At 38.9% G+C, this 26096-nt stretch overlaps 1 protein-coding gene across 2 annotated transcripts; it reads right to left on the bottom strand.

Moving 5' to 3' along the window:
- Window positions 1-1134: 1134 nt before the first annotated feature.
- kiaa0513 (KIAA0513 ortholog) lies at window positions 1135-25786 on the bottom strand. Of its 2 annotated transcripts, XM_067588730.1 has the most exons (13): window positions 25692-25786; window positions 15736-16352; window positions 14079-14178; window positions 13563-13636; window positions 13105-13175; window positions 12087-12294; window positions 11944-11984; window positions 11730-11802; window positions 11445-11522; window positions 10974-11003; window positions 7079-7159; window positions 5083-5177; window positions 1135-4652 (listed from the first exon to the last, which is right to left on the bottom strand). In XM_067588730.1, the coding sequence occupies exons 2-13, from the start codon at window positions 16143-16145 to the stop codon at window positions 4603-4605; spliced, it is 1311 nt and encodes a 436-aa protein (XP_067444831.1). In that variant the 5' UTR covers window positions 16146-16352; window positions 25692-25786; the 3' UTR covers window positions 1135-4602. The 2 variants fall into 2 exon arrangements, with proteins under 2 accessions (XP_067444831.1, XP_067444832.1); XM_067588731.1 differs by lacking the exon at window positions 10974-11003.
- Window positions 25787-26096: the final 310 nt, after the last annotated feature.

Raw genomic sequence — 26096 nt, 5'->3', positions numbered from 1 at the left:
CACTGCTGACTGGCCTTTCACAGCTCATTACATGGTGTCCAATCAGAGTGCAGCCAGCGTGACTGTTGTTTATTTATACACAGAGCTGGAAATGGCAGAGTGCGGGCAGCTCGGTCCGAACCTCAAACACTGGAACACTCCAGCACATTGTACAGCTACAGAGGGTCCCAATCAACACCCCGCTCGTATTGACAGTGACATATACAAGCTCTCACATACACACATATACACAGAAAAAGGCATTGGTGTGCAATATTTTTAAAGGATATTTTCTTTGTTTGGCCTGAATTGGTATTGCTTTTACTGCTGCAATCATATTCCAAACTGGTTGACTTCAAAACTATTCAAATCTTGTACAGAGTGAAAAATCAGTAGTTACCAAACAGTATCTAAAGGTTGTTTCAAATGAGGGAAAGTAAATATGATTTAAGAGGAATATGTTTGTTCAAAAAAAAATAGTGAGGACAAATACAAAACTTCATTGTATGACAACAAAAGGAGTTAATCTATGGAACAACTGTAGTGAATAAATGACAACATGTAGAATATTCAGTAAGTTTAAACAAATCTCTAAAAAAAAATCTTTTTGACTTGTGTTGTTATTGTTTCTATGCAAGTTATATTATTCTCTTGTATTATTTTGAATGTTTTTTGGCTTTGATTTGATCAGTAAAGTATATTTAAAAAAAGGGACTAGAAGGACTAGAAAAGTTCTTTACTTCATCCTATGCCCTTTTTGAACATTGAAAGCTTATTATTTGTGTTGCTTACTGATAGTTTGCTGTTAATTTTGTTTTTTGTTTTGTTTCGCTGCCTATGTATTTTATTTTGTCATTTTAACATGTTCAAAATAAAATAATCAAATCTAAAAAAAACCAACCATAATTTACAAAAAATCAATAAAGTTTCATTACTTCATTCCATTTTATATTATGTTTGGTTTGAGTTTTATAGCCTTTTAGAGATAGATAGAAAAAAAATTATACAAAGAAATAACAAATGTGTCAAATGTGCATTGAATCAAAAAAAAAAAGTGGTGTTAGCAGCTTCAGCTAAAAATATTATTGACCTTAAGTATATCTCTACACACTTATTGATGTTAATGACAAGCATGTCACACAGATTCAAAAAGAGTTCACAGAAAAAATAAATTTATTACAGTTTCAGCAACTTGATTCAACATTATGACATTATAACATATTCATGCAAACGTTAGCATAGCACAATAAAACAGCAAAAATCTCTGTAAGACACATGTTCAGAGGTGTCTGTATACAACAGATAACAAGGAAGCTGTCTTGTTTAAAGTCCCTCTGTTTTTGTTAGTCAGCTCTTTCGTAATGAGAATATACACATTGATATTAACCTTGTGTTCCCAGTATGCATGTTAGTTAACGTTTTAGTACACAGGCTAAATTCTGTATGACCGTTGATTTCCTAATCCATCCTTTGTTCTCAGTTGCTAGTCAGGCAACATTTAGCTGCGGTTTGTGGTGTCACAACCATCACATAAAATGTTTGGAAATTCCAACAGTAACAGTCGCAGCAGCTAAACCAGGCCCATCACGGACCAAAGAGAGTTAGCATGTTTTCAGTTGCAACATGTCAATTTTACAATAAAGCACATTTATTTATAGCATTACATTTTGTCATGGGGCTGTTGGCTACCAATTCTAGGATGATAAGCTAACATGTTAGCAGGTTTTTATACATATAAGTATTGCAGTTTTTTATAGGATGTGTACTAGTACAATAGTCAGTAGTTTTTATTATGCTAACCTTACTGTGAATAATTCTGGTAGGCTGCAGTCACCCAATGCCAAATATGCTAAAAGGTTTGCATGGAGCCCCAAAACCAATCACCTACTGGGAACACATGGATTTGGAAAGTATTCTCATCACCACATACAGGTACTTAACTCACAAGACAATCCCGCAAAAATAATGTACTCCTTTAATGATAAATTTCATTTGGTCGTTTACACAAAGTCAACATGAAAATAGTTTTGTTATCCCTATAACTAAAGACAAATTACTGTCAACATTTCACATGTTTGATGTAGAGACAGAGGCGTGCACCAGCCATGCAGAACAATTATAAAAGGCATCATTGTAATATTATTCAAGGAAAGGTGGGGATCCAAAATGTTGAGACTAAATGTAGTGCAAAGGCTCATGCTGAGCTAACAGGTACAATATACAGGGAAATACTTCAATCATTTGAACAACAGATGGATGTGATTTTTCGGAGAAAGCAAGAGGGGTGTACAGAGCATTAAAGTTTCAACATGGTCCAGTCAAAGGTTACATTATGAATCAAAGCTGTTTAGCCGTTCGGCACATAACCTCAGAATATGTTTACAAGTTTGAGCACATGCAAGGGACACTTAGGAGAATGAACAGGGTCAATTAACATAGTGTAAAGTGGACAAAGGGCTGTTAGGTATTCTATATGATTTCTAAGATGTAGCTCAAGACATGTCACTCTAAAGGAATGATTCACATTTACCTATGCACACTATATGCAAACACTTCAAATGACCACATCAATCAAAGATGGGATGTATGAGGGCACTTCAGGATCATAATCATAGTTAAACATTTATATTCCTTATGGATCACAACTATTACATTTATTGTTGATACATTTACAGGTAAAGACCCACAAACAGCAGCACATGATCAAGTATTACAACATATAGAGGTAAATATGTACAGTATTTCCAAAATTACTTCATCAACACAATAGATTAAAACAGATTATCAATCTGAAATGGATTCCAACCTGCCAGAAAGGCAATCATCCTGGCATTCAAATGTAGATAACCATACTTCTTCATTTAAAACACACATTGATATATTCTTGGCACAACTGAGTATGTTTTGTAATCAGGAGCCTCTCATTGAGAAGTGCTTCCAATGAAAACACAATGCTACCCCGCTGTGGTAGGGTAAAGTAATACAATTAGGGAACGTCACCACACAGTTCAGTCACTCATTTTACATTTTCTGGATGTTGTTTGCACATGCTCGATAGATATACATGCAGCAGTATGTGTAAGGTGGACCAATCTTCCACCCAAGCGACATGCTTAGCCATGCTGCTGGCTCCACAGACCCATTAGATGAAAATAAACTCCTATACTAAATCCATTACTGAAAACACAGATAGCAACATACAGAATTTGATATGCATGCAGAAGTTGTTTATCAGCAGGGAATCAGTAGGAGTGATCTTTGCTGGCTCTGCGTTAGTGTTTGGTAGGGCAATCAGGAGTAGCATTAGAGGATAAAGACAGGGAAGTTCACCTCCATGGAAGGCACTTTGGATAGATAGAGAGTTCCCGTGGGTATAATAAAGTTTCTAATAAAAAATATATAAAATTAATACTTTTAGATTGTAAATGTGCGCCAGAATAAAAGTGGCAAAAACAGGACTGAAATAAGTAGTAACAGTAAGGAAGACTTTAAGGAATAGTTGTACATTTTGGGAGATACACTTCATCGCTACTTTGCTGAGAGTTAGACGAGAAGATTGATACCAGTCTTCTGTCTGTCTGACAAATATGAATCAGGAGATGGTTAGCTTAGCATGAAGAAGACTGGACACAAGGCTCTTTCCAAAGGTAAAATGTCCATCTACAAACACTTCTAAAGCTCACTGATTAACACGTTACAGCTTGTTTGTTTATTTATACAGAAATCAAAGTGTAAAAATGACAAATTGTGGTTTTCCCTGGGATTCAACCATTCAACCAGAGCATCAATCTTCTTGTCTAACTCCGGGCAAGAAAGCAAATTAGCATATTTGGTAAAATGTCCAACTGTTTCTTTGAGAGAAGGCAGGGAAAGACATTGGTTCTGCCATTTTAAATGGAAGAAAGAAAGAAAGAAAAAAAGAAAGAAAGAAAAAGAGAAAGTTATTTGTTACATGCTGTTAAAGCTGTATTCTTGGTTTGTATTGCCAACTAAGATACTACAGTGTTACCGAAAGCACAGATGAGCATAAGAGAGTATTCAGTGATCGCTTTCTGATTAAAAACTAATCCAATGTCACCTGAACAGCATATTCAAATACTATGAGTTATTGCCATATATCATTATACCCAAGTCTGCTGTGAACTGTATATATAGACATTTATACAAACTGTAACAAAGCCAGATGATACTTAGTAAAGTGTTTGAACAGATGCTGTCAGATGTGTTACACTAACATGTAATAAATATGGTTACCAAGGAAACACTGAATAAAACGTGTAAATCCAGAGTGTCTAACACCATACTGAGGCTAGTTAGGTTTTATACTGGATGGCTTCACTGAATGCTTCTGGTTTTTGTGAAGCATGTCACGGACAGAGGCGTTATAGGATACAAGATAGGGCGCAGAGGAGCACTACCAAGTTGGATAAACAGGGTTTGCTACAACTACGGCACAGTTCACTACAGTAAGTCATGGTGTTTTTCAGCAGTGCACCACACGAATGCGACAACAGTCAAATGCAGACTTGGTCACTGTGATGTTGAGTTGAAAAGAAACTGCTGATGTGTGGGCTGTCAGTCTGTCATGTGGAGACTTTGAAATGCAGCCTGACGTCCTCAAACTCACTCTGTCGCCATTTTCTCTATGTGGTCAGTCAGCAACTTGTACTGCTCTGTAAAGAGGTAAAACACACAAATATTTCTTTTAAAGCTGCACTTTGTGAAATGTTTAAAAAATGATGTCTGAATAGCCTAAACGGACAATGTCCTGTTTATGTGAACGGTGACAGTACTCTGTCCAGAGAAAGCTGCACTCACAAACATTACATTTTTCCCTCTCTGGTCACTTTGTTTGAAATTGAAACCAGCCGGGATAGTTAAAATGAGAATTCCCTATGGGACCTTATAGGATTCTTGGGTATTGTAGTTAAATATATTAGTAAGTAATCTCTGACCTGATCTGACAATGACAGAACAGCTCCACCTTGAGGAGACCCTACAGCTGCTGGCAGTGCTTTGCATCTACCAAAGAACTACATTTGCTGAAGAATGCAAGATCCATGACAGATCTGAGACACTCTTCCTCATTCTTTCATGCTTTACCTTCATTCAGGTTCCCAATGACAGCCTGCTTCTTCAGGAAATCATTGCAGAGCTTCTTACTGAGCCCAAATGCCAGCATATTATGAGTGAATGTCCTGAAATAACACAAACAACCAAATTCATCTCAAATGGAAATTATTGCAAACACAAAATATAAATTCTCTGGTTAAAAATTTTCCAAAAAACTTGATATCTCAGTATGTGTCAAAGTAAACACAGTGTAGACCAATAATAAATGAATCTCTCTAGTATTCATTTTGTATTTAATATACAGTGCATTTGTATTTTATGTTTATGTTCTGTTTCATGGTCTATATTTGTTTAATATTTATCTTTACCACGAAAAATACAATATTTACATGAAAGCTGATAGTCATCTGCAGACACAGACATACAGCTGTTGTAAGGGACAGACTTCGTGGGAGTTGTTGTTTTCATTGTTAAACAACCAGTTTCTCCTGGTTAGGATTCTTTCAGTGTTCATCACTCAGCATGTTTTTACCTGGAGCCAAATTAACCACAGAGGTCTCCTCCTCTCCAGAACAAACAGACACGGTGATTAAAACAGGTACAAACAGGTAAAAGATCAGTGTTTCTCCGACTTTGTTTGGTGAACACATAAGGAGGGGCTGCTAGCTGAGCTGCTGCTAACGTTCATCGTCTGGTTAAAAGATACAGTTAAAAACGACCAAGATCTAAAAAGTTTATCTTAAAAATGTGGCTTACAATTGAGTGAAAGTCAATTTATGACAGTTTCTGTCCAACAACCACAACGCCAACGCATTATCTTGTATGCATATACTCTTTGGTAGACGCCATTGTGGCGTAGAACAACAACGCTGACACATGCCAAAGAGTATATCAGCACAAGATGATTATCATCTTGTGTGTGTATGCTCTTTGGTAGAGGGGGTATGACGCCATTGACAGGTGACCAAATGAAACAGACTGTTACCTTGATTAAAATTACGGATTTCTCTGGGTTTTAAAATTGTTGGAAACATTTGGGATAATATAAGTACATAACTCAACAAAATATATAACATAGGTCTAGTCGTTTTTAGATAATTTAATGCGGAATAGTTAAATATTATAGCTTTAAAGTAAAATCATGAATGCAGGACTTGTTAGTGTGGTATTAACACTTACTGACTTCTTGTTTTTTCCCCACAATATTTTGTAATAAATCAGTTCAAAGTGGAAGTGGAAGATTTGTGGTCTGAAATCAATCCAAAGTGTTCTTTTTTGTCTAAGGGAAGTTAGCAATACAGAGGAATCTGGTTTACAAAAATATGAATCCCTCTACAATATACATTTCCTCTTTGAAATACTACAGCAAAAAGTTACAGTAATGATAATATAAAATGGGAGAATACAAAAACTACCATCCCTGTTAAATTTGTGTATAAAAGTGTACAGTACATTTTTATGGAATCTTAGGAAAACCTCAATAAACTGAAAATATGATATGAATGATATCCCAAAATAATTCAGAATCCATTTGGCAGCACACATGTACAAAACATGAATGCAGGTGAATACAAATAAAAGTTGAATATTCTGAACAACAAACATTCTCAGTCCAGATGAAACTTTGTAGCTAGGAGTAAGTGTGCAGGTGTTTCCTTTTTTCATTGATACTGCTTTCTAATCACCCTGCACCTATGTGACGTGCGTATGCTTACTCTCCTTCAAGCAATAACCTGTTTTACCACCAGGGGGCCTCCCAAAGCAACCTGCTCTTACTGTTTCACAGCTTCAAACCAAAGGCTCCATGTTCTTCTTGTTTTAGTACATAGAGAAACAAACAAAACACCAGCACTCACAGAAGTATCGTCTTATTATTTATTGTCCACAATAAATAATAAGACGATACATCTGTGAGTTTGATCCTTGCCACAACTGTGCACCTGAATTGTTCAAGACTTGGAGCTTTGCGTGCCGCTACTTTACACTATATTTTAGTACATAGAGAACACTGTGGCGGCTTCCTCACCCCAGTTGGCCGAAGGCGATGTTCTCATCGATTTTGGAGCTGTCGTCCCTCTCCTCCTGGGTCATATGACACCACTTCTCCCTGCAGCAAAGAGACAGTCAGAGTCAGGCTTTAATTCCAAAGTCTCCATTTGACCTTGGGCTTCTCTACAGAAACAGGCCAGGGGTGGGTGTCAAAAAATAGCACCTGTCAATGCCAATCACAAACTGCTTCAAAATATTGTATGTTTAACTTGTCAGTAATTTGTGGGCTTTTTTGAGGTTAAACCCCAACTCTGTGTAGCTTTAGCAAAACATCATGTACTTTGAAAAAGATCCATGACATCCATCCTTGTAACTGCTCACTTTGTAACAGGATTCACAGAGAGAGATTTCTTTACTACAGCTTGAAGACACATAAAACAATGACACTATAGTGCAAGAGACACATTGACCAGCCATCAGCAAATGAATAAAACAACAAATGATTCATTCACAAAGAATCATCATTGTTAACAAGCAGATGAAAAGCATTACACTGTGTGTTACTGTCAAAAAAAAAAACAAAAAACAGCCACATTAAGTAACCTGGAAAAAATGTTTCCATGCCTGAATTCACCAACTTCACTGAAATCATGAGGCGGGTATTGATGCTGGAATCTTAAAAGTGTATAAAACATACAGGCACATATAGATTTACATAAAAGTGAGATTTAATGGACAACGCTGGTTGTTGCTACTTGTGCCACTAAATGCTACTGTATGTTTGCTTCTGCAGGCCAATGACAACATGTGCTATGACAACACAGTAACCAAACACATTTTCATGAAATCACAAAGTAAGAAGACAGTAAGAGCCTGTATCACTACAGTGAATCTTCTTTGAAAGTCTATCACGTGTCTAACTGTCCCAGTCAGCAGACAGAAATCCTCTCACTGATCGTTCTGTGATGAAATCTTGCAGTACTTTTTTTGTTTTTTTCCCCACTTTCTTTTACTCTGCAAGAGTGCTTCTCAGAATGGCTTTCAACAGCTCCCAGAGGCATTGTGAGCATAAAAAGTGTTCATGTGGCCTTTAGACTTCTTTGAAATTAAAGCAGCAATCAATAATTTTATATTAACTATGGGTCCAATGGCTATGTGTAATGTGCAAGGGGTTGCCCGTAGTTAGCGACTAGCTGGGGAGCACAGTGGAGCATTTAGCAGCTAAAGAGCTAAATGTTTTCTCAGGAGTTGGTGAAGACCAAAACAGAGCTAAAAGGAGAGTGAATATTAAATTTACATTGGTCAAGTGGACACAAACATGACTCCAAATGAATGTTTGCTCTGTGTTTGCTGGATGTGTAAACAGGCAACTGTTTGCCAACATGTTCAACATAGTAAAATATTAAGATGATAATATGTCAGTGTTGTGTTTACAGCTTGTTAAACTCTGCCACCAGGTGGCCAAAAATGTATTAATGCAGCCTTAAACTAGAACATGAATGAAAGAACGGGGTGACTTTTTGACTATTTCATCCTAATAAACTCCCACTTTATTTGTGCATTTAAAATGGATAAACCTTGATTTTAGAAAGCCATGTTGACTGTATTAAAAATTAATATAACTAATAGTTTAGGCTCTACAGTATTGCTGAAACATTTACGCTGTTGTGAATCCTCTGGAAGTATCTCAATATGACATCACATGACATATATCTTGTAAGGTCTGGAATGAAAAACCCAACCAAACATGAAAACCATGTTTTTACACGGATTTTTCTATTTCTGACATGTACAGTACAGCATATCCCTGCAATCAGCCCGCAGTGGAAACATAGAAGTGTGCAAAGGTAGTAAAAAGAGATAGCAAAGGGAACATGCAGACGGAGGGGGAAAAAAATATATCACATGCAAGGAGATTAATGGTGTGAACATGTAGTGAGCTGTGAAGAGGCAGAGAAACACCTTCAGACTGCAGTGGATCTGCTGCCTCTAGATATAAATGTCATCCCAGACATTATGCAAGGTCTCTCAGCACATTCAGGATATTAACTGTGGGTGTGATGGTTGTACTCGTCAAGGGTAAGCACAAAAATGATTTCAACATCAGCACGGCAGCATACTTTGGTGAATCACACCACTCATTATACAACCACAACAACATGCCAACAGAAGCCAAAGGATCCTGAATATTGCAAAGAAATATAGTCATACAGTATAAAAAACAGTCAGGAACTCATATAAGGTTAAAACAAGGGAAGAGTATTAAAAAACAACATTATTCAAACAAACAACAGTGATCCAATTGTAATTACAAGTAAAACCACTTTCAATCTATAATTGTAGTGATGGGGACATTACTGCCCTGCTGTGATTAAGTAGATTATATCTTTCAATTTATACGCAACACAGTCTCACACTAGACCATCGTCAGCCAGTTTGGGGATTTACCATTAGAGACTCTGCTATCACTGTTCACTGGAGCGCATCTGACAAACTGCAACTAAGACCCAGGGTGACTCCCAGACCTTGAGCCTCGACCTTTTTACCACAGGGCTAAACACCGAGCTGCTCTCACACGAACCCCCCCATACTCAGTGAATTTCAGTCATCCACAAGGATCTCTGATATCTCACTCAGCTTTTTATGCTTTTCACTACCTTTCAACGTGATTCTGTTTTACTTTGATTCTCAGTCTCAAACTCATCAGAGCTAAGAACTGATGAAGATGATGTGATGTGACGTGATGTGTCTATGGGTCATACTGGTTGTCATCCTGTCAGCTGTTGAGTCTGGAATGTGTCACTGGAATAACTACAGACTTATGATCAATTAAAACATTTATATATTTTCTAAAGCCACAAATTGAATAATTAAATTTGCCTTTAAATGTTACATTAATAAATTCAAAGTACAGATAGTACTGACAAATAAAAAATCTAATGACATTTGCTGATTAATGCTTCTATTTCCTTATTCTTTTAAAATTATGAATGAATGATTGAACTTTAAAATGGAATTGCTAAATTAATTTAAAATTTTACTTTGCTATTCCATCTCACAATTCCTTTGATTCCTGCTTTAATATTTACAGTTTCTACTGTATGATCAATTTCCTTTAAAGACACTGGTCATAAATTTAAAGGTCCACCGTGAAGTTTTCTTAAAGAAACACAGTTATGTTTACATTCAGTGTTACTCAACAAAACACAGGAGCAGCAGAAGTTCTGATTGGCCAGAACCTGCACAAGACTCCTGCTAACAAATAATGGCTGGCAAATTAGTTGTTTTAACCTTTTCTATAAATTTTAAAAAATTTTTATTTAGTGTACTATAATTATTCTGATGACACACTTCAGGCTAACAAGGCTATGAAATATTTTATTTTTGTTTCATTCAGGTTTCATTTTAATGGTGTAAATGCCACTGGGGATTGAATCATATCAAAAAATAAGCCTACATAATTAATATGAACTATGTGTATGACTAACAGTATATACAGTCAAAATTAATTTTGAATGTTTTAAACACAGACTACAAACCATCACTGTCTTGCTAGCCTGGTAGCTAGTTAGCTAGCCCTCAAAGTCAAAGAGCTACTTTTGGTAGTAGCTTTAAGTTCAGGCTATGACCCAAAAAAGGGAAGTGCTAAATACACAAAATGTATATGTGCCACATAACCAAATATCTACCTTTTCTTTTCAGCAAACAGAACCATGCAAAAACTATCTTTTTAGCTAGCTGTCTGTCAGATTCAGGTTCAGCCATTATTCCAAAACAGCTGCTGTGCTAAACCTCCATGATGGCACCATTTGTTGTTTTCTAGAAGATTTGTCATACAATAGCAAAGCCTCTGCCCTTCATCACCTCCCTGCCTTTTTCTCTTAGTTTAACTAGTCTTTTTTTTAGGGCAGCGGACAAATAGAAGGACAGACCTCTCGTCTTTCTCTTCATCCTGCGTTCCCCTGCTCGGCAGCAAGGCACAAGGAGACAAAGGGTTAAAGTCAACGTGCAGAAAGAGGGAGAACAACAACAGCTTATTTTATGACAGGATGAGAAGAGGAGAGAAGAAGAGAGAAGGTGTGGGGCATCAGGAGATTATCAGCAGTGGTGGTTTAGGCTGAAGCATACTGAACACTGTGAGACTTATCTTTATGAAACAGTTCTTTGCTGAAGCCAGCAGAGCATCATTACAGTATCTCTGAGTTTTATTTACATTTCATTTGACAGACACAGTGACACAGATACACACACACAGCCACTCCACCGATGTATTAAATGAAACCACATTTTTTCACAATGCATACAGCATTCAATTCAATTATAATATGCAAATAAATACCATTATCCATTAAATAATTTATCCACCTAGATTCATATCAATTCATCCATGCACCCAGACTCACCTTGTGGTTGGTGACCTTTTCTTCCTCTCACAATGGACGGCATCAAAGAATGCAGCGTTCCAAAATCGTAGTGTATGCCTGAGAAAAGATGACATGTTAGAGGTCTACTGCCTGACCTGCTTCACTAAACCACTAGAAATAAGACTGCAAATCTGAAGAAGTGATAGCAAAGAGTGATGTTGTGTATGTCTGATCAATCCTGCCATAGATTGTGTATTCTATGGAAAACATCATGTAGGTGAATAGTGGATCTGTTGTATGTGACCAGCAGCTTCCTTAACTTACCAGATGGGTTGTTGCTTCAGGTGGGTGTACAGGTACACCTTTTCCCCTTTCTTTTCCTCTGCAGCCTCAGACACTGGGGGGGAAATGTAATTCATTTCTAAACCACATTTTATTAAAAAGGACAGAGCAGCTGAGCAGGAGAAAGATTTTTTTTTTTTTAAATACCCAGTCCCCTTTAATATGTGGAGTTTATGTACGTTTTGGTGCACTATACCTGGTGATTTGGACTTTGTTTCAACTGGGCTTTCTCCATCCCTGCAGAGGAGGATGTAGAATGGTAGGAGAAGAAAGAAAGAGTTAGAAACTAACATATTAATATGTTCATGAAAATGACTGGAAGAAGATGCATTTGCGCACTCTGTCTTTGTCGCCATTGAGCTCCTCAGCTTGCTCTCTAGGCCTCCAAAGAAGCCCTTGACATCAGTCTTGGATGTGTTTTTAAGGAGGCGCTCAGCAGCATCCTTCTTCCCAGACAGCCAGGAGTTGGCCTTGTTCAGGTATGAGTCCAGAGCAGCTGGAGGACCACCACGATCCAGCAGCTCCGAGGGAGACGGCTGCGACTTTCCTGAGCATGAAGAAGAAGAGAAGAGGCATTAAGAAACATGAAAAACAGGCATAAAACTTAATAAACAAATTAGCTTCATCCTAGCTAGTTTGAACTTTGTCAGCTGGAACTGTAAACACTAATTAATCGATCAGTTTAGGATGGACCAATTCACAGACTATAAACATGTATAGTGGCTCTTCCTTTGAAGCAGGTACTCACTTTGCAGTTTTTTTCCATTTTCCATCAAAAGCAAATGTTATACTCATAAAGAAATAACAACCAGGTATCTTTTTGTGGCCATTTTCATGACTGCGCAAAGTTGCTTACAGTGCAGCTTTTATTGACATTTTAAAAAAATCATCGCAGACCTTTCTACAGACGGATGTGGATGCAATGTACTGCACCATGGTGGTATACTAATCATTCAAAGCTTCCTGTTTGCCAAAGTACAAACAGTACCTTCATGCAACACCACAAAGTCTCTATCTGTGTGGTGTTGCTGCAAGAGAAACCACACGGACAACCTGTGGTGGTAACTTAGTCTGAATCAGCACCAAGTGTTATTCACCTACAGTTGTTTTTGGTTTTTTGATGTTTTTTTGGGTTTTTTTTTTTTTAATTTTGCATGTTTTATTTGCAATTAATTCTGTATTTATTCAAAATTTATCAAAGTTTTTCAAATCAGTGTTTTTTGTGGCATAGAAGACGAAAGTGTTAACTTCATGACAACAGCAACTCTGAAACTCTGAAAATAGATGTCACTCTAAAGTGACAAAGATAACAGATACAGAGTGTGAAGATGTGTTAAGAGATTAAATTTGACCTTACCAACATAATAGTATGTGAAACACATAGTCATGAGATTTTTGGCTGGGCTGTAGTCATCCATCTGGTAACATCTGCAAAAAAAAACAAAAAAAAAAAACCAAACCCAACACACACCATTGCTTTAGAGATCAACCTGTCAAAAAATCCTGGTAGAATTCATGAAAAATGCTGTAGCTTTTTGCCCTCAGTCAAAGTCAGATATAGTTAAACCATTATAATAATGGTCTCCAATGAATTCAAACAACACAAAACCTTTGCCAAAAATTCATCTTGTCCATCATATACAGTACATAGGTTGATTACTTACGAAAGTATTTTAAAATGAATTGACACTCAGCTGCTTGTATATGACAGGCTTTACTCTGAATACAGTAAGTAAGTCTAATATAGACTATATAAAATCTAATATGTATATCAACAACAATAATAATAAATAAATCAGGCACAGATTGACTTACTCAAACAGCACGACTGCAAAAGACTGCACCAGTCTGTAGAAGGTAGCTTCACTCACACATTTAGAGTGGCAGCGCTGTGAACGCAGTACAAGAGTTATCAGCTTGTTCAGTAAAGAGTGCAAGTATAAGAATATAGACACAAAATCAGAGCATTTTACTACTATCACAAATAAACAACTTGATATATTTGAGAAATGATCTAGGAATCCACTAGAACTTTAGGTTTGATTTCCTGCATTCATGTCAATATTATTTTTTATAGTAGAATAGGTGGTCTAATTTCATGTTCCTTATTTATGAAAGGGAATATTCAACATAAAATGATAAACTGATTATTATCAACAGTTTGAAATGGTTTGAAATTCTATATCTGTGAAATGTCTCCTAAGTCAAGAAAATGAGGTAATCCCATAATACTGAACATCTGATAACTACTACTCATTTGACTTACTGGAAACTCCTGCTGTTATTATATACTACAGTCATTCATTTCATTCATTCATCATTTCCCCACACCTGTGCGCTGACATATTTGGCAAACCACTCCCTGCCTTTGCCATTCTCTCCACTGCACAGCTCTCCAAAACGAGCCTTCTCTTCCTGGTCAAAGTCCTCCCTGTGAAAACATGGTGCAAAAATTCATTATGGCCCTAATTTACAGACCCTGTGAAAAGACAAGCCTCTTCACAGCTGGTTTTGTGTACCTACAAATGTATTGGATTGATGATATAACTTCAACATCTGACAGAGAAAAGAGTTTTTGTGAACACTGCAACAACAGAGACCTGTTTGAAGAATTTAATGGATAAAAAAAATGCATAAAAATCAGTGAACTGTCAAATAAATTCTATTTTTTGGCAATGTCAAGTGTGGAGTTGCATAACAGCTCGGTAGTGTTACATATTGGTTTGGACAGCTGAGCTAACAACGTTAACAGGCAACCCAGAGAACTTTTAAGGACAAATGTTGAATCGTTCCTCTACAGAGTGATGCATAAAGGGCAGCAGGTGCTGAAGAACCAGACTTGTAAGTAGTTATGACATTACAGCTAAGGTCACAGTGTTAATCTGCTTTCAGTAGGCCACTGACCAAGAAGCTCAGTGGCCTACAGCTAGCAGATTACTTGACAGCAATACATGAATTGCCTTCAGGCAAAAATGCCCTTAAAAGTTTGAGAAGTGTCTGTGAAATAAAAAATAAGGGCACTAACAAGATACCCTGACATTTAGGAGTGCCCTTTTAGCATTTCATCTTGCTCACATTGGATTTCTTGTCAAATACTCAATGCATCAGTCGAACTACTGTCCCCTATGGGCCTCTGCTGGTGAGTCATGGGAGAGTCCCAGACAGGGTGGATGTTTCTAGCCTCTCTGGGTGACAAAATGGAACAGTGTCGATCTAAATATGACAGAATACACTGCCTGAAGAAGAGGAAATTCTTTGCACCATGTAGCTAGACAATATGCTGAGACATAATAGAAATAGAAAGGGAAATCACTGCCAACCACAAAAAATAAAACATGTCAGATGGGGAGCGTGACAGGAGAAAGTTGTCTAGTTATCAAGTAATGGGAAAGTTAAATGTTAAAAATGTAAGAAAACAAAACAAAACTGCAGCACTGTTGTGTTCTAAGGAGCCACCATCAAGGTTATTGATGCCAGAGGGTTGAACAAATAGTCTGACAGTCACAGAGCTGAGCCTGGACTCCCCGCAGGACGAGGGCCGAGGGGACCATCACGTCCATCTTAAACAATACTTGCAGCTGGGGTAGGTCTCCTGCACCCATAATGTGGTGGCTGCCATCCAGCCACACAGTGTGTCCTGCTCCAACATCAGTCAGAGGATGGAGCTAACAGCTGAGTGAGTGCAATGTCTCTATGAACTGCTCTGGACTGTTTCTATGCTGCTCTGTAACACTCTGCTTAGCACAATGCAAACTATTGCATATATTTATGCAAATGACCTGCATGTTTTGGACCAAAACTGCAAATTCCATCTGCACAAACAAAACAAGCAGTTAGGTGAAAAACAATAATTATCTTAAATAAAAAAGGTCAAAGTATCCCTTTATGTGATGACTGCTTACATGCCTATGGTTTATCATACACCCTATATGTTTACACACACACACAAAATGAAAAAACAAAATGAAACACAAAAATGAGAACTTACTTTCCATGAAACACTTTCTCCACATAAGCCTTCATGAACTGCCTCCTCTCCACTGTCTCAGCATCAGCTTCCTCCCCGCTGTGAGCGGACGAGGATGATGACCGTCTCAGCTCCCACGTATGAGAGGGCGGGTCCATGTCGTTCTCGCTGTCTGCCGACTCTGTAGCGTCACTCTCGTTTTCGCCCTCATCTTGGTGATGGTTGTGGTGGTGGTGGTGGTGGTGTGAGCTGGACTTGGTGGGTGCCATGGGCTCCGGCAGTAGGGGCTGCTGTTGAACTCCCATGGAGGACACGGGCTCTGGGGAGAAAATGTCTGTATGGTCCTGGTGTTGGCCTCCATCCACACTATGAGCTGTGGCGTCTGAGGGCAGGTCAAAGTCTATGAGGTTGTCCACTGCTACACCCTCCATGTTGGAAATAAATCCTTCCTTTTAGCTCTCCGACAGTGGTTTTACAATGAACTATTTGGTGCTCTGCGGGAACATGAGGGTTGTCACAGAGACGGGTGATAGTTGAAGTTTTCAACAGAGGTTGCTGTTGTTAGTGGGTTCTGATTTTGCAGACCCTCCCACCCTCTGGGGGTGCTGACATCAAGTGAACTCACAAACCCAATGCATCTGTGAAGAAAGGAGAAAACTAGCATTACGATCATCCCTTACATTCACATTAAAACTGTTCTAAGCAACCTAATGGAGCCAAATGGAAGTGAGAGGTAAACAAGAGTCTACAGTCACACTAGCAACTCTGTGAGGCTGTTCTGTGCTTTGAACTAAATGCCAATGTCAGTGTTAATATATTTGCTGATTAACAATTCACATAAAGTACAGCTGATCCTGATGGGAATGTCATTAATTTTGCAGATATTTGGTCATAAACCAAAATATTTTGACCTGATGGTGGCGCTAGATGAAATGTCAGAGATTCATCAAAGCTATTACAAGTCATCCTGAAGACAATATGAATGTCTGTACACAAATACATGGCAGTTGATCCAATATTTGTCCAGATATTTGAGTCTGGTCCATAGCGGTGGACCGATCACAATCCCTACGCTAAACTGGTGAAAAAGGCCCACAGCAAGCCTTTACCAAAGAGGAGAATCTAACATTGGTGAGTCCTGTTTTCTCTAGACAGAGTGCTGCTCACTGCTGTTTAGCACACAGTTTGGATTTCACTCTTAGGTTTCAATTTGTTACTTAGCAGTAGATAAAGTGTTCAGACCCGACACCATCCGGACATGTGTTCCATTTGTCCTTCCAACTGATTGTTTCACCTCCCCTCCTCACTGCAATCTGTTGCCTATCAGGAAGTAATTCAGAGGAAGGAGATGTTTGCTTATATCACCATAAAATTCAAGTCTATAGACCCTTTTCACGACAGACATTTTGATGTCACAAGACAACATAAAGTGTAGGTAATAACACTGACAAAGGCTGCGCCTCTTTGGTGTATCAGCTCCAGGGTCCTGCTATTGTACATACTAGTTCCCTGGTGTACTGCAGTGGAACAGAGCCATCATTAATGTCATTAGTTAGACCCGTGCTATTCCCATAGCCTGATAATCAGACTGAATAGACCCTTTTCACAGTACACATTTGGACATGTCACAGTAGGAAAAACACAGGTGTTACTAATAACATTATTCATGGCTGCATTCCATTTGGATAAGCCAGTTCTGGGGATATGGTACTGTGCTAGCTGTTTAACTGACGGGGCTACTGGGAATCCTACCGGAACTGAGCCATCATTACAGGACAAGTTTATCATTTTTCAAGTATGTCTTAAAACAACAGTCAAGTATCCAAATTAACACTGAAAGAGGTTTTCCTCGCTGTAATCATTCCTCCTGTTCATATTGGCTATTAAAAGATCCCCTTCAAATGTGATTTCAATGTAAGTGATGGAGGCCAAAATCCACAGTGAAGCTTCATATCAGCTTCAGATAAACTTTTAAATACATTTTTGCACAGAAGGAGGACTGTGGATTTTGTCCCTCATCACTTACATTGTCAGTGCATTATGAAGAGATCTTCTAATTGTCGGTATGAACAAGAGGAATGATTATGGCAAGAAAAACCTGTTTCAACGTTCATATGGGCACCTGACTGTTGTTTTAAGACTGACTTGAAAAACTGTGAACCTGTCCTTTAATGTTATTAGTTACACATGTGCTTTATCTGCAATTAAAAGTCAAAATGCCTGCTGTTAGAAAGCTCTACTGCCATTTCATTAGTCAATCTGATATTATGTTCATGTTTGCTGAATTCAGTTTGGGAAAGAGCGGGTTTATTTTGTTTTGTTTTTTCCTAACCAGTAATCACCTGCTGACATAATTTCTACATAACAAGGCAGCTGCAGTAGCAATTGCTGGGTCCAGTTAATGTCTTTCACACTGAACAAAGAAATCTGTTCATTTAAGAGTTGTTTTTACTGTATGTTGATTCACAATAAATCATACGGCAGCATCAGTCTCATCCACGCTTGTTGACATTTTGTAGCAATTTTTCTGTCTCTTGAACAAAGAAAATAATTTACTCATTTGTAATCCTTCCTACAAACCTCTGATTGGTTGGTTGTTTTTCCATCAACGTCAGTGAGCACAACATAAGACCTTTGATAAAACTGGAAATGTAGGTGGAAATTGAGATGCTACTCTTCCTGTTATGATAAACTATAGATTAACTGGCTCTGTAACAACCCACAAGCCAACAACCAATAACAAAAGTTTGAGCTGCGGCGCCCACGTAGCTTAGGGATTGAGATGCTTGCAATGGGCTGCAATGTCCCTACTTTGTGTCCGCCTTTGTGTTGCATCTCTCTCACCCTCATTTCCTGTGAACTCTGTCTGTATTAAAGACAAAAAAAAGACCAAAAATACAAAGTTTAAGTGAAAAAGTGTGTGGAAAAAGTGTTGAGATGACAATTTAATCTAAATATCAGTGGTCTCAATACTGGTTGACTGTGGAAATTCATGAAAGTCACTCCCTGTTCAAAGAATTCTACTTGAGCAGAGCAGGTTTTGTGCTTTACACACACAGTAATAGACCTGACATTAAAAAAGTACTTCCTAATGGGACACTCTTTTGTTTCTTTGATTAGAGGTTGTGGGAAAGAGATTTCAAGCAGCTTTATTCATCTCTGATGGTACTGAGATTATATCAGGTTCCAGTTCACAAAGGAAAAAAATCAGATAGGGAAAGAAAAAGAAAAAACATTTTAAGAGGAACAGAACACATCACAGAATTTCATTTAAGCAAATAAGGAGAATCTGCAGTTTCTCAATTAGTGAGAATAGGATGCTGTAGTCCCGCATTGTGATTCGTTTTGCTTGTGTTTATGACATCTCAAAAGACTGCCAAACATAATGACAGACATTCTAACTAGTTCCTTTTTATTCATGGGTGTGCATTGATAATCTGCAAATAAAAAGGAAGTTGAAATCATTGATTGAAAACCACAAGGACAGTAAACTCAAACTTCCTATCTGATCTGTGCAGAACGGTTTCCCACAATCAGAAACTGTCTGCTGCACTTCTGTACATCTATTGTGTAACTCAAACGCTGGTCTGATTTGAAATAAATGACCCAGTCACAGCACAGTATCATACAGCTGACTCCCACACAGGGCTTCCCAGGACTCTTCACCTCACCCCCTTACTCTCTGAGGAGGAAAACAGCAACAGCTGCCCGTCCTTCACTCTGTCCTTCAGCTAATCTGCCTCAGGTCTTCTATCACAGGGCACCATTGGGTCATCTGATTGAACACACATTTTTACTAACATTGTTTGCCAAAGTACACACACACACAGGCCAGACCAGGGGCCCTTGGGCCTATGTTTGGGCTGGAGCTCTGAAGATCTGTTGGTTATATAATGCAGTATTTAGTGAGTAACACCCAGAGTGACACATTCAAATGCAGACACACACACAGCATGAGGGCAGAGGTAAACAAAAACATTATCACATAGGCACACAAACACTCACAATCATCAAACCAGTCAAACCAGAACTTCCAAGTCCTGTTCTAGATGTAAGAAAACTTCCTCCCAAATCTTTCATTTGTAGTTATGTAAATAACTAAAAATTCTGCCCTGGAACATAATCTCTCTGAACAGTATGTCATGTTGTTCACTTCATATGTTTCAACAAGGACTGTAATGGAAAAAAAAAAACCCCATCTAATATAGTTGTTTATTAAATATTCTTTTTTTCCCCCATAAGCTCTGGACCATCACGAGTTACACATCACGGCTCGACAGATGTGCCAAAACCATGAACAAGCTGAGGGGTTGCAGTTGGCTGACACATCTGTAATGACAGCAGGACAGAGAGGACTGAACGCTGTAGATGTTTTTAGACAGCAGAGGTGACAGATGAAAAGTTGGAAAAATGGAGAGTGTTGGTGAATTTTATGCAAAAGGACAAAACCAAGATGATGACGAGAGTAACCACGCTGCCGTGCCAGTAAATATTCATGGGATTTTTTTTTTTCGTATGGTCATAAAATACTCATTGTTTAACATTATTAAAATCACAAAGGTTACAGCAAGTGCAGTAGTGGATGCTGATTTGTCCTGGAGTATGGAAAGTAAACTCCAGGAACACGTTTATTTTTTCAGGAAGAGGATGAAAGACATGCTGAATGAGAGAATGCACTGAGTCACAGAACCTGGTGGAACAGAGGCTAGTCCGGATGTGACATCACGACTCTGGCTCTCTATTACTGGTCAACTCACAACAACTACATGCCCTTCTGTAGGAAAATAGGAGTAATAATAATAGAACAATAACTGCTGCAACTGCTGTTGCGGATGACACGGTCAACTTCCTTGATAAAAAAACAACATTGTGCTGCTCTCTTAGTAGATCTGTCCAAAGCTTTACTGTTGATCATATTAGGCTACTATCTTAACAATATTTTCTTAAATAAGCTGCTTTCCGTTGGTTTTGATGGTTACAGCTGGGTCAGATCACATCTTTCTGGTAGAATTCAGACTGTTGTTGCTAAGGATTTCAAATCATCCCCAGATGGTTGATAAACGTGTTCCACAAGGATCAACATTAGCCCCCCGATTTATTTTACAACTGACAATTGCAAAATCTGTTTTTATGCTAATGATACCATCTTGTGTGCCACTGGCTCTACTGCAGACCAGGCCTTCTCCACAACCTCCAGGCCTCTTTTATTCATTTAAAGCTTGTTCTAACCTCAGATAAGTCAAAGTGTGCGCATTTCACAAGAGCATGAAGATCTAATTTTCCTCCTCCAACCATGATCTCAATGGAAACCTACCTAATACAGTATACCATGTTGTTATACTTGCTGATTTGTTTAATCATATTTAATTAGGGTATGTGTGTGTGTGATGTTGTGTGATGTATTTTTCATGTTCAAGAGGTAAAGTAAGATCTTGCCAGAAAGACGGAGTATGTGGCACAGAGTTCTACAGTCTCACTGGTGATGCTGGATGTGTGAAATGTCTTTTCCTCACAGTTCTTATCTGGAGGTCTGAGCTGAGCGAGCAGCAGAGCCCCTCAGTCGGTCCTTATTCCCTGCTGAGGATGGATGGCAGTGGTACAATCACCTGCCTGCCAGTGACGCCATTTGGCCTGATTAATGTGTCCTGTCCTCCTGTCCTGCCACTGCCACAGAAAATGCACTTAAAGACACACATACACACACAAGCAGAAAAACACTAGGAGATGCAGTATATCAGTGTTCCTTCCCTCAGAACGCAAAGGCTGCAGTATTTCTGCTTCCATGAGCAGGAAAGGAGCCCCCCACCAAACACACAGTGAAAAGCTGCCCCCGCACACACACACATACTATCCCTCACGGTAACATACGCAGAGGGAGGTGCTTCTATCGTAATGAGAAGATACTGAAAAGCTTGAGTGATCTCTGCTTGTTGCTATCAGCCGTGCAGCACAACGGCATCACAAGACTCATCCTGCACTCTTTCCTCATCTTCAGTGTGTGCTACACTTGGCATGATTCAGACAAGGAAGCCAGTACCGTTATGCAATGTGCCCCCGAGCCTCTCCCACCGCCAGGAAATATTATTCAGCACACTCGTCCACAAAAACATCAGTTGAGCAAGATATGAGTGAGGCACCGCTACTCCCAACACTTGCGGTGTTGCACAGTTCATCTATCTCTGTCACTCGGGCTTTATAAGCATTATGCAGCAAATGCAATGCAATAAATCAGCTTTTCTTCTATGTCAAATATGCTATTATAGAATATCAATTCAGCATGTGGGCAAGGTGCTTTCAAAGTCCCCTTCTCAGGCCACTAGTCCATTACCCAAAGTGCTCCCTCCAGCATTCCTGAACACAGCTCAGCCTGATGGAGATAGGAACCGATACCCAACTTGGGAGTTCCCTGACCCACAATCCTTTGGCTCCCTTGTGTAATTTGAGAGGGTTAGTTGTTCAGCATCCTCATTATTGTGTCTACCGGGATTTCTCAGTAACCAAAACAAAAACTGTGAGTACATTCTTTGTCCCGCCACTTTTGATACCTCTAGATTAATGTATTCAAAGAGCTGGCAACAACACTTCTTCCCCATTCCTCCTGGCCTCCTAAACCAGTGGAGGAAGAGGTATTAACGTTCTTTCATAACCCTTATACAGTTTTCACCTTTATTTCCCCTTAAATAGCTTAAAATCATCTAATCCCAAACAGTCTGACAGTATCACATATATTCTGTATCAACTTGTTCTAATGCTTCATTCAAACTATTGCATCCTTTTATACGCATTTCCAAAAACTTCAGCCTGACATGTTTGGTATCTCTGGAAACTTTGGGATGCTGTGCAGCATGAGTTTGTAATGCCCAGTCCACTGGTGGGTTATTGAGGTAATAATTGAGGTAATGTAGCTTTTCTTGGTCTTACATTATGGTGAACTGAATATTTTTGGCTTTTGGACTGTTGGTCGGACTAAACAAGACGTTTGAAGATGTCATCTTGTATTCTAGGATACTGGGATCAGCATTTTTCTGATGTTTTATGGATCAGTATACCACCACAACAGCAGTGAGTACAGCAGAAGTTAGTCTGCAAACAGTGATGAATGTTTATAACAGACAGTTCAGGTAATTATTTTACTGTTAACCCTTGTTTGCTCTTCCAAATATTGTATGTTTGTCTAACCTGGGGGGCTTGTTTCCAACTTGTCAGATCATCTGACTGCTTGTGTTTCTTACCCTGTTGAACCTCTTCTGTGTTCCATGTTTTCAGAACTCAGCAGTTGATAGCAGTTAATAATAACTTGTATTATTACAGACAGGAAATAAAGCTGAAAGTGAGTCCTTTCAGTCTCCAAACTGATAACAGGTCATCACACAGAGGAGATCATAGAAGGAGAAAGAGTGACACGATGATAAACAGTCCTCCAGCTGAGGTGGATCAGACTATTACAGACAGCTGGGAGTGAGTGAAGTGTTCTAGGTGCAGGCATGTGGAGTTTTAGATGAACTTTGTTGGATCAAGTCTCTTCTAGAGGAGCCAAACAGAACCACACTGTATCAGAGAGAAATGTTGCGTGTCACCTGATTACAGCCATAGCAGGGACTTTTATCAAAGCTCTTCTCACTGACAAGCAGGCACTGCTGCTGTCTGGCATAGCTTTGTATAGCAACAGCATTATTAAAGTCATATTTTCACAATAAATTCTCAAACCCCAGCACATGGACGAGTAATCACTGATTTACTGTCACCGCTATCAAATCCCTGCACTCATAATATTGTAATTGTGTCATGGGGAACAATAAACATCTTCATAATTGCAATTGTAGAGCTAGGTTCGGGTACAGAGTGGCAGAGAGTGATCACTGAACTGCACAATCTCATATCACAGGCTACAATAGACATGTGACAAGCAGAAGTGGCTGATGGCAGATAAATTGGGTGTAGCTGAGTTTGGCCGGTGTAACAGCTGTTAGGACTGCACTTACAGATACATTCCCGACAGAACAAGATTACATCTGTTTTCAGAGGACAAGCTGGACTTCTAGAAAGAAAGACAGCAGCACTTTACCTCATCAGCATGTAAGGAAATGAGTAATCCCATGCAGTAAGGTGCACTTGATCCATTACATCTATCATCAGACAGTGAAAACACGTTTTTTAAATAATATTTTTTATATATTAAGTAGAGTGGGAGCAGCAGGGGTACGGTTTTACTGCACTTCCTACTGAAGCCACTCATTAAATAACAGCACAGAGAGGTCACAGAGAGGTCAAAGAAGATATCTGTTACTAATACTGATACCATTATCTTCTCTTCACCTAGCATGTGAAGTCGCTTTGATTTTTACCAGAAAAGTCCCTCTTTCCTCTAGCAACCTAAAATGTAAGATAATAGAACATGCATCCTCACTTCACACTCATATATATACTACCATTTCAAGCCCTTCTTCCTAGGCTCGAGTGAAAGACAGTACCCAGAATGAGAACATGAAAAAGGATAGTCACAAACTTATGCAACAAAGCAATTAAACTAACACAAGACGAGGGGTGAAATGAGTGATGGATGCTATAAAAATAGGGAGGAAGTTCTCCTCCATGTGCACTCCAAGATAACACCAAACACAGTCTCCATGTCAACCCAGTGAACTGGAGCCCCAGTGATACTTTGTCAAGTCTGCCTTTCCTTAACTGGCAAATAGGTATTAAAGATCAGTAGCCTAATGTAATGGATCGAGGTGAGTGATTCAAAATTGTAATGAGTTTAAGAACATATTTGATACAGTTCTGTGCAGGGTTCAAATTGAAGGAGATTGATATTTTGAGGGAAGGGTTCACTAGTGATTTTTAATGCCCTTCAATGCATTCCATCAACATTTATCATGAGATGATTTCATTTTAAAAGGCTGGAATATGACATCCACTATCTATAGTTGTGCATTAATCTAGGTCTATGTATTATGTACCATCTGCCTGTAAACCTCCTTTCTATCAAGTGAGGAGAGAACGTCACGCCAGACTCCCTTTAAAAAATTACCTAATTTGATGTTGCACTGATTATTAATAAGCGTGCATAACCGATAAACCACAACGTGATAGCTGTTGCAAAACCAGAGGAGCTAGTCTCCAATGCGCCATATCTGGCAGCACTATAAAAAGGCACGTTATCATAAATGTTCGACACAACTCGCTACAACCGACCACAGTGCAAGAAAGATTTCGGTAGAAGAAGCTTGTTGAACTTCAATGTAAACCAATTACAAAAGTTGAAATTCCCTACAAATACAATGTGCTTAGTGGATGACACACGTGCCGAATATAAATGTGTCTCCAGACAATTAAGAAAAAGAGTTGAATTCCATTTTACTTGTTAAATATCTGTCAATCAACAAAGTCAGCTTAAATTGCCAAGTTATTGTTTGAAGTTTGGTTTACGCCACCTCCATAGAGGGCAACCAAAATCTGTCGCGAATGAATTAAAATATGTAAAGTTAAGAACATATGAAAGAGACAGATGCTGGAATCCTATAGTACAGACCGTAGCTTATTATTTTATACAAATGCTGACCAGTGAGTTCAAGTTGCTGGACTGGGCGCACTTGACAGCTCAGATAGGAAGCAGCACTGAATAAACACAGCAAAAGGCTGACGTTTCCTGTCCTGTCGGCATGGCTATGATCAGAACGGGAGTATGGAGCCATTACCAGGCAAACGGAGATACTTCACGTCAGTCAGAAAGGTTTACCTGCAAAGTGAAGCCCATAAACATTAAAACAGCTCTAATTAAGCTGGTAATACTGTTTCCAAAAGCCAAAACATCACGACAAGAGGCGAGTTAACCCTCCGCTTTAACCCTGGAACCATTCAAACAACACACACAGAAATGCTACACAGCAATGGCGTTTAGAAGTAATAAAGGAAGAAGCCTCAGATGTATTAACAGTTATTTATAAGAGGACAACAGAAGTAACAGCTGTACGTACATGAGAGGTCCTGTGCTGCTGCTCACCGCTGGTCGTGCGTCGTACGTTTTTGGTCGAGTCTCTATCCCTGATACACAGATGCGCATGCGCAAACAGAGGCGAGTACCGTGAGGGGGGAACCCAATGACGTCAGCGAACAGCACAGCCAATTAGCGCGGCCGAGAAACAGCAGCGCAGTGTAATGCCACAATACAAGCATGATGGCTAAACATGGACCCCGAATAACAAAAATTGAAGGAGAATGATATTTTGAGGGAAAGATTCAGTAGTGATTTTTATTAATGCCCTTCATACACACAACTTAACGCATTCCCTCAACATTTATCATGAGATGATTTCATTTTAAAAGGCTGGAATATGACATCCATAAACGAAACGGTGGGTTATTAAGATAAGACGATGCTT

Source organism: Thunnus thynnus, chromosome 5, assembly GCF_963924715.1.
Source record: "Thunnus thynnus chromosome 5, fThuThy2.1, whole genome shotgun sequence".
Taxonomy (NCBI): Eukaryota; Metazoa; Chordata; class Actinopteri; order Scombriformes; family Scombridae; genus Thunnus; species Thunnus thynnus.
Note: the sequence above shows the minus strand (reverse complement) of the source record. Positions and strands in the feature narration are given on the sequence as shown.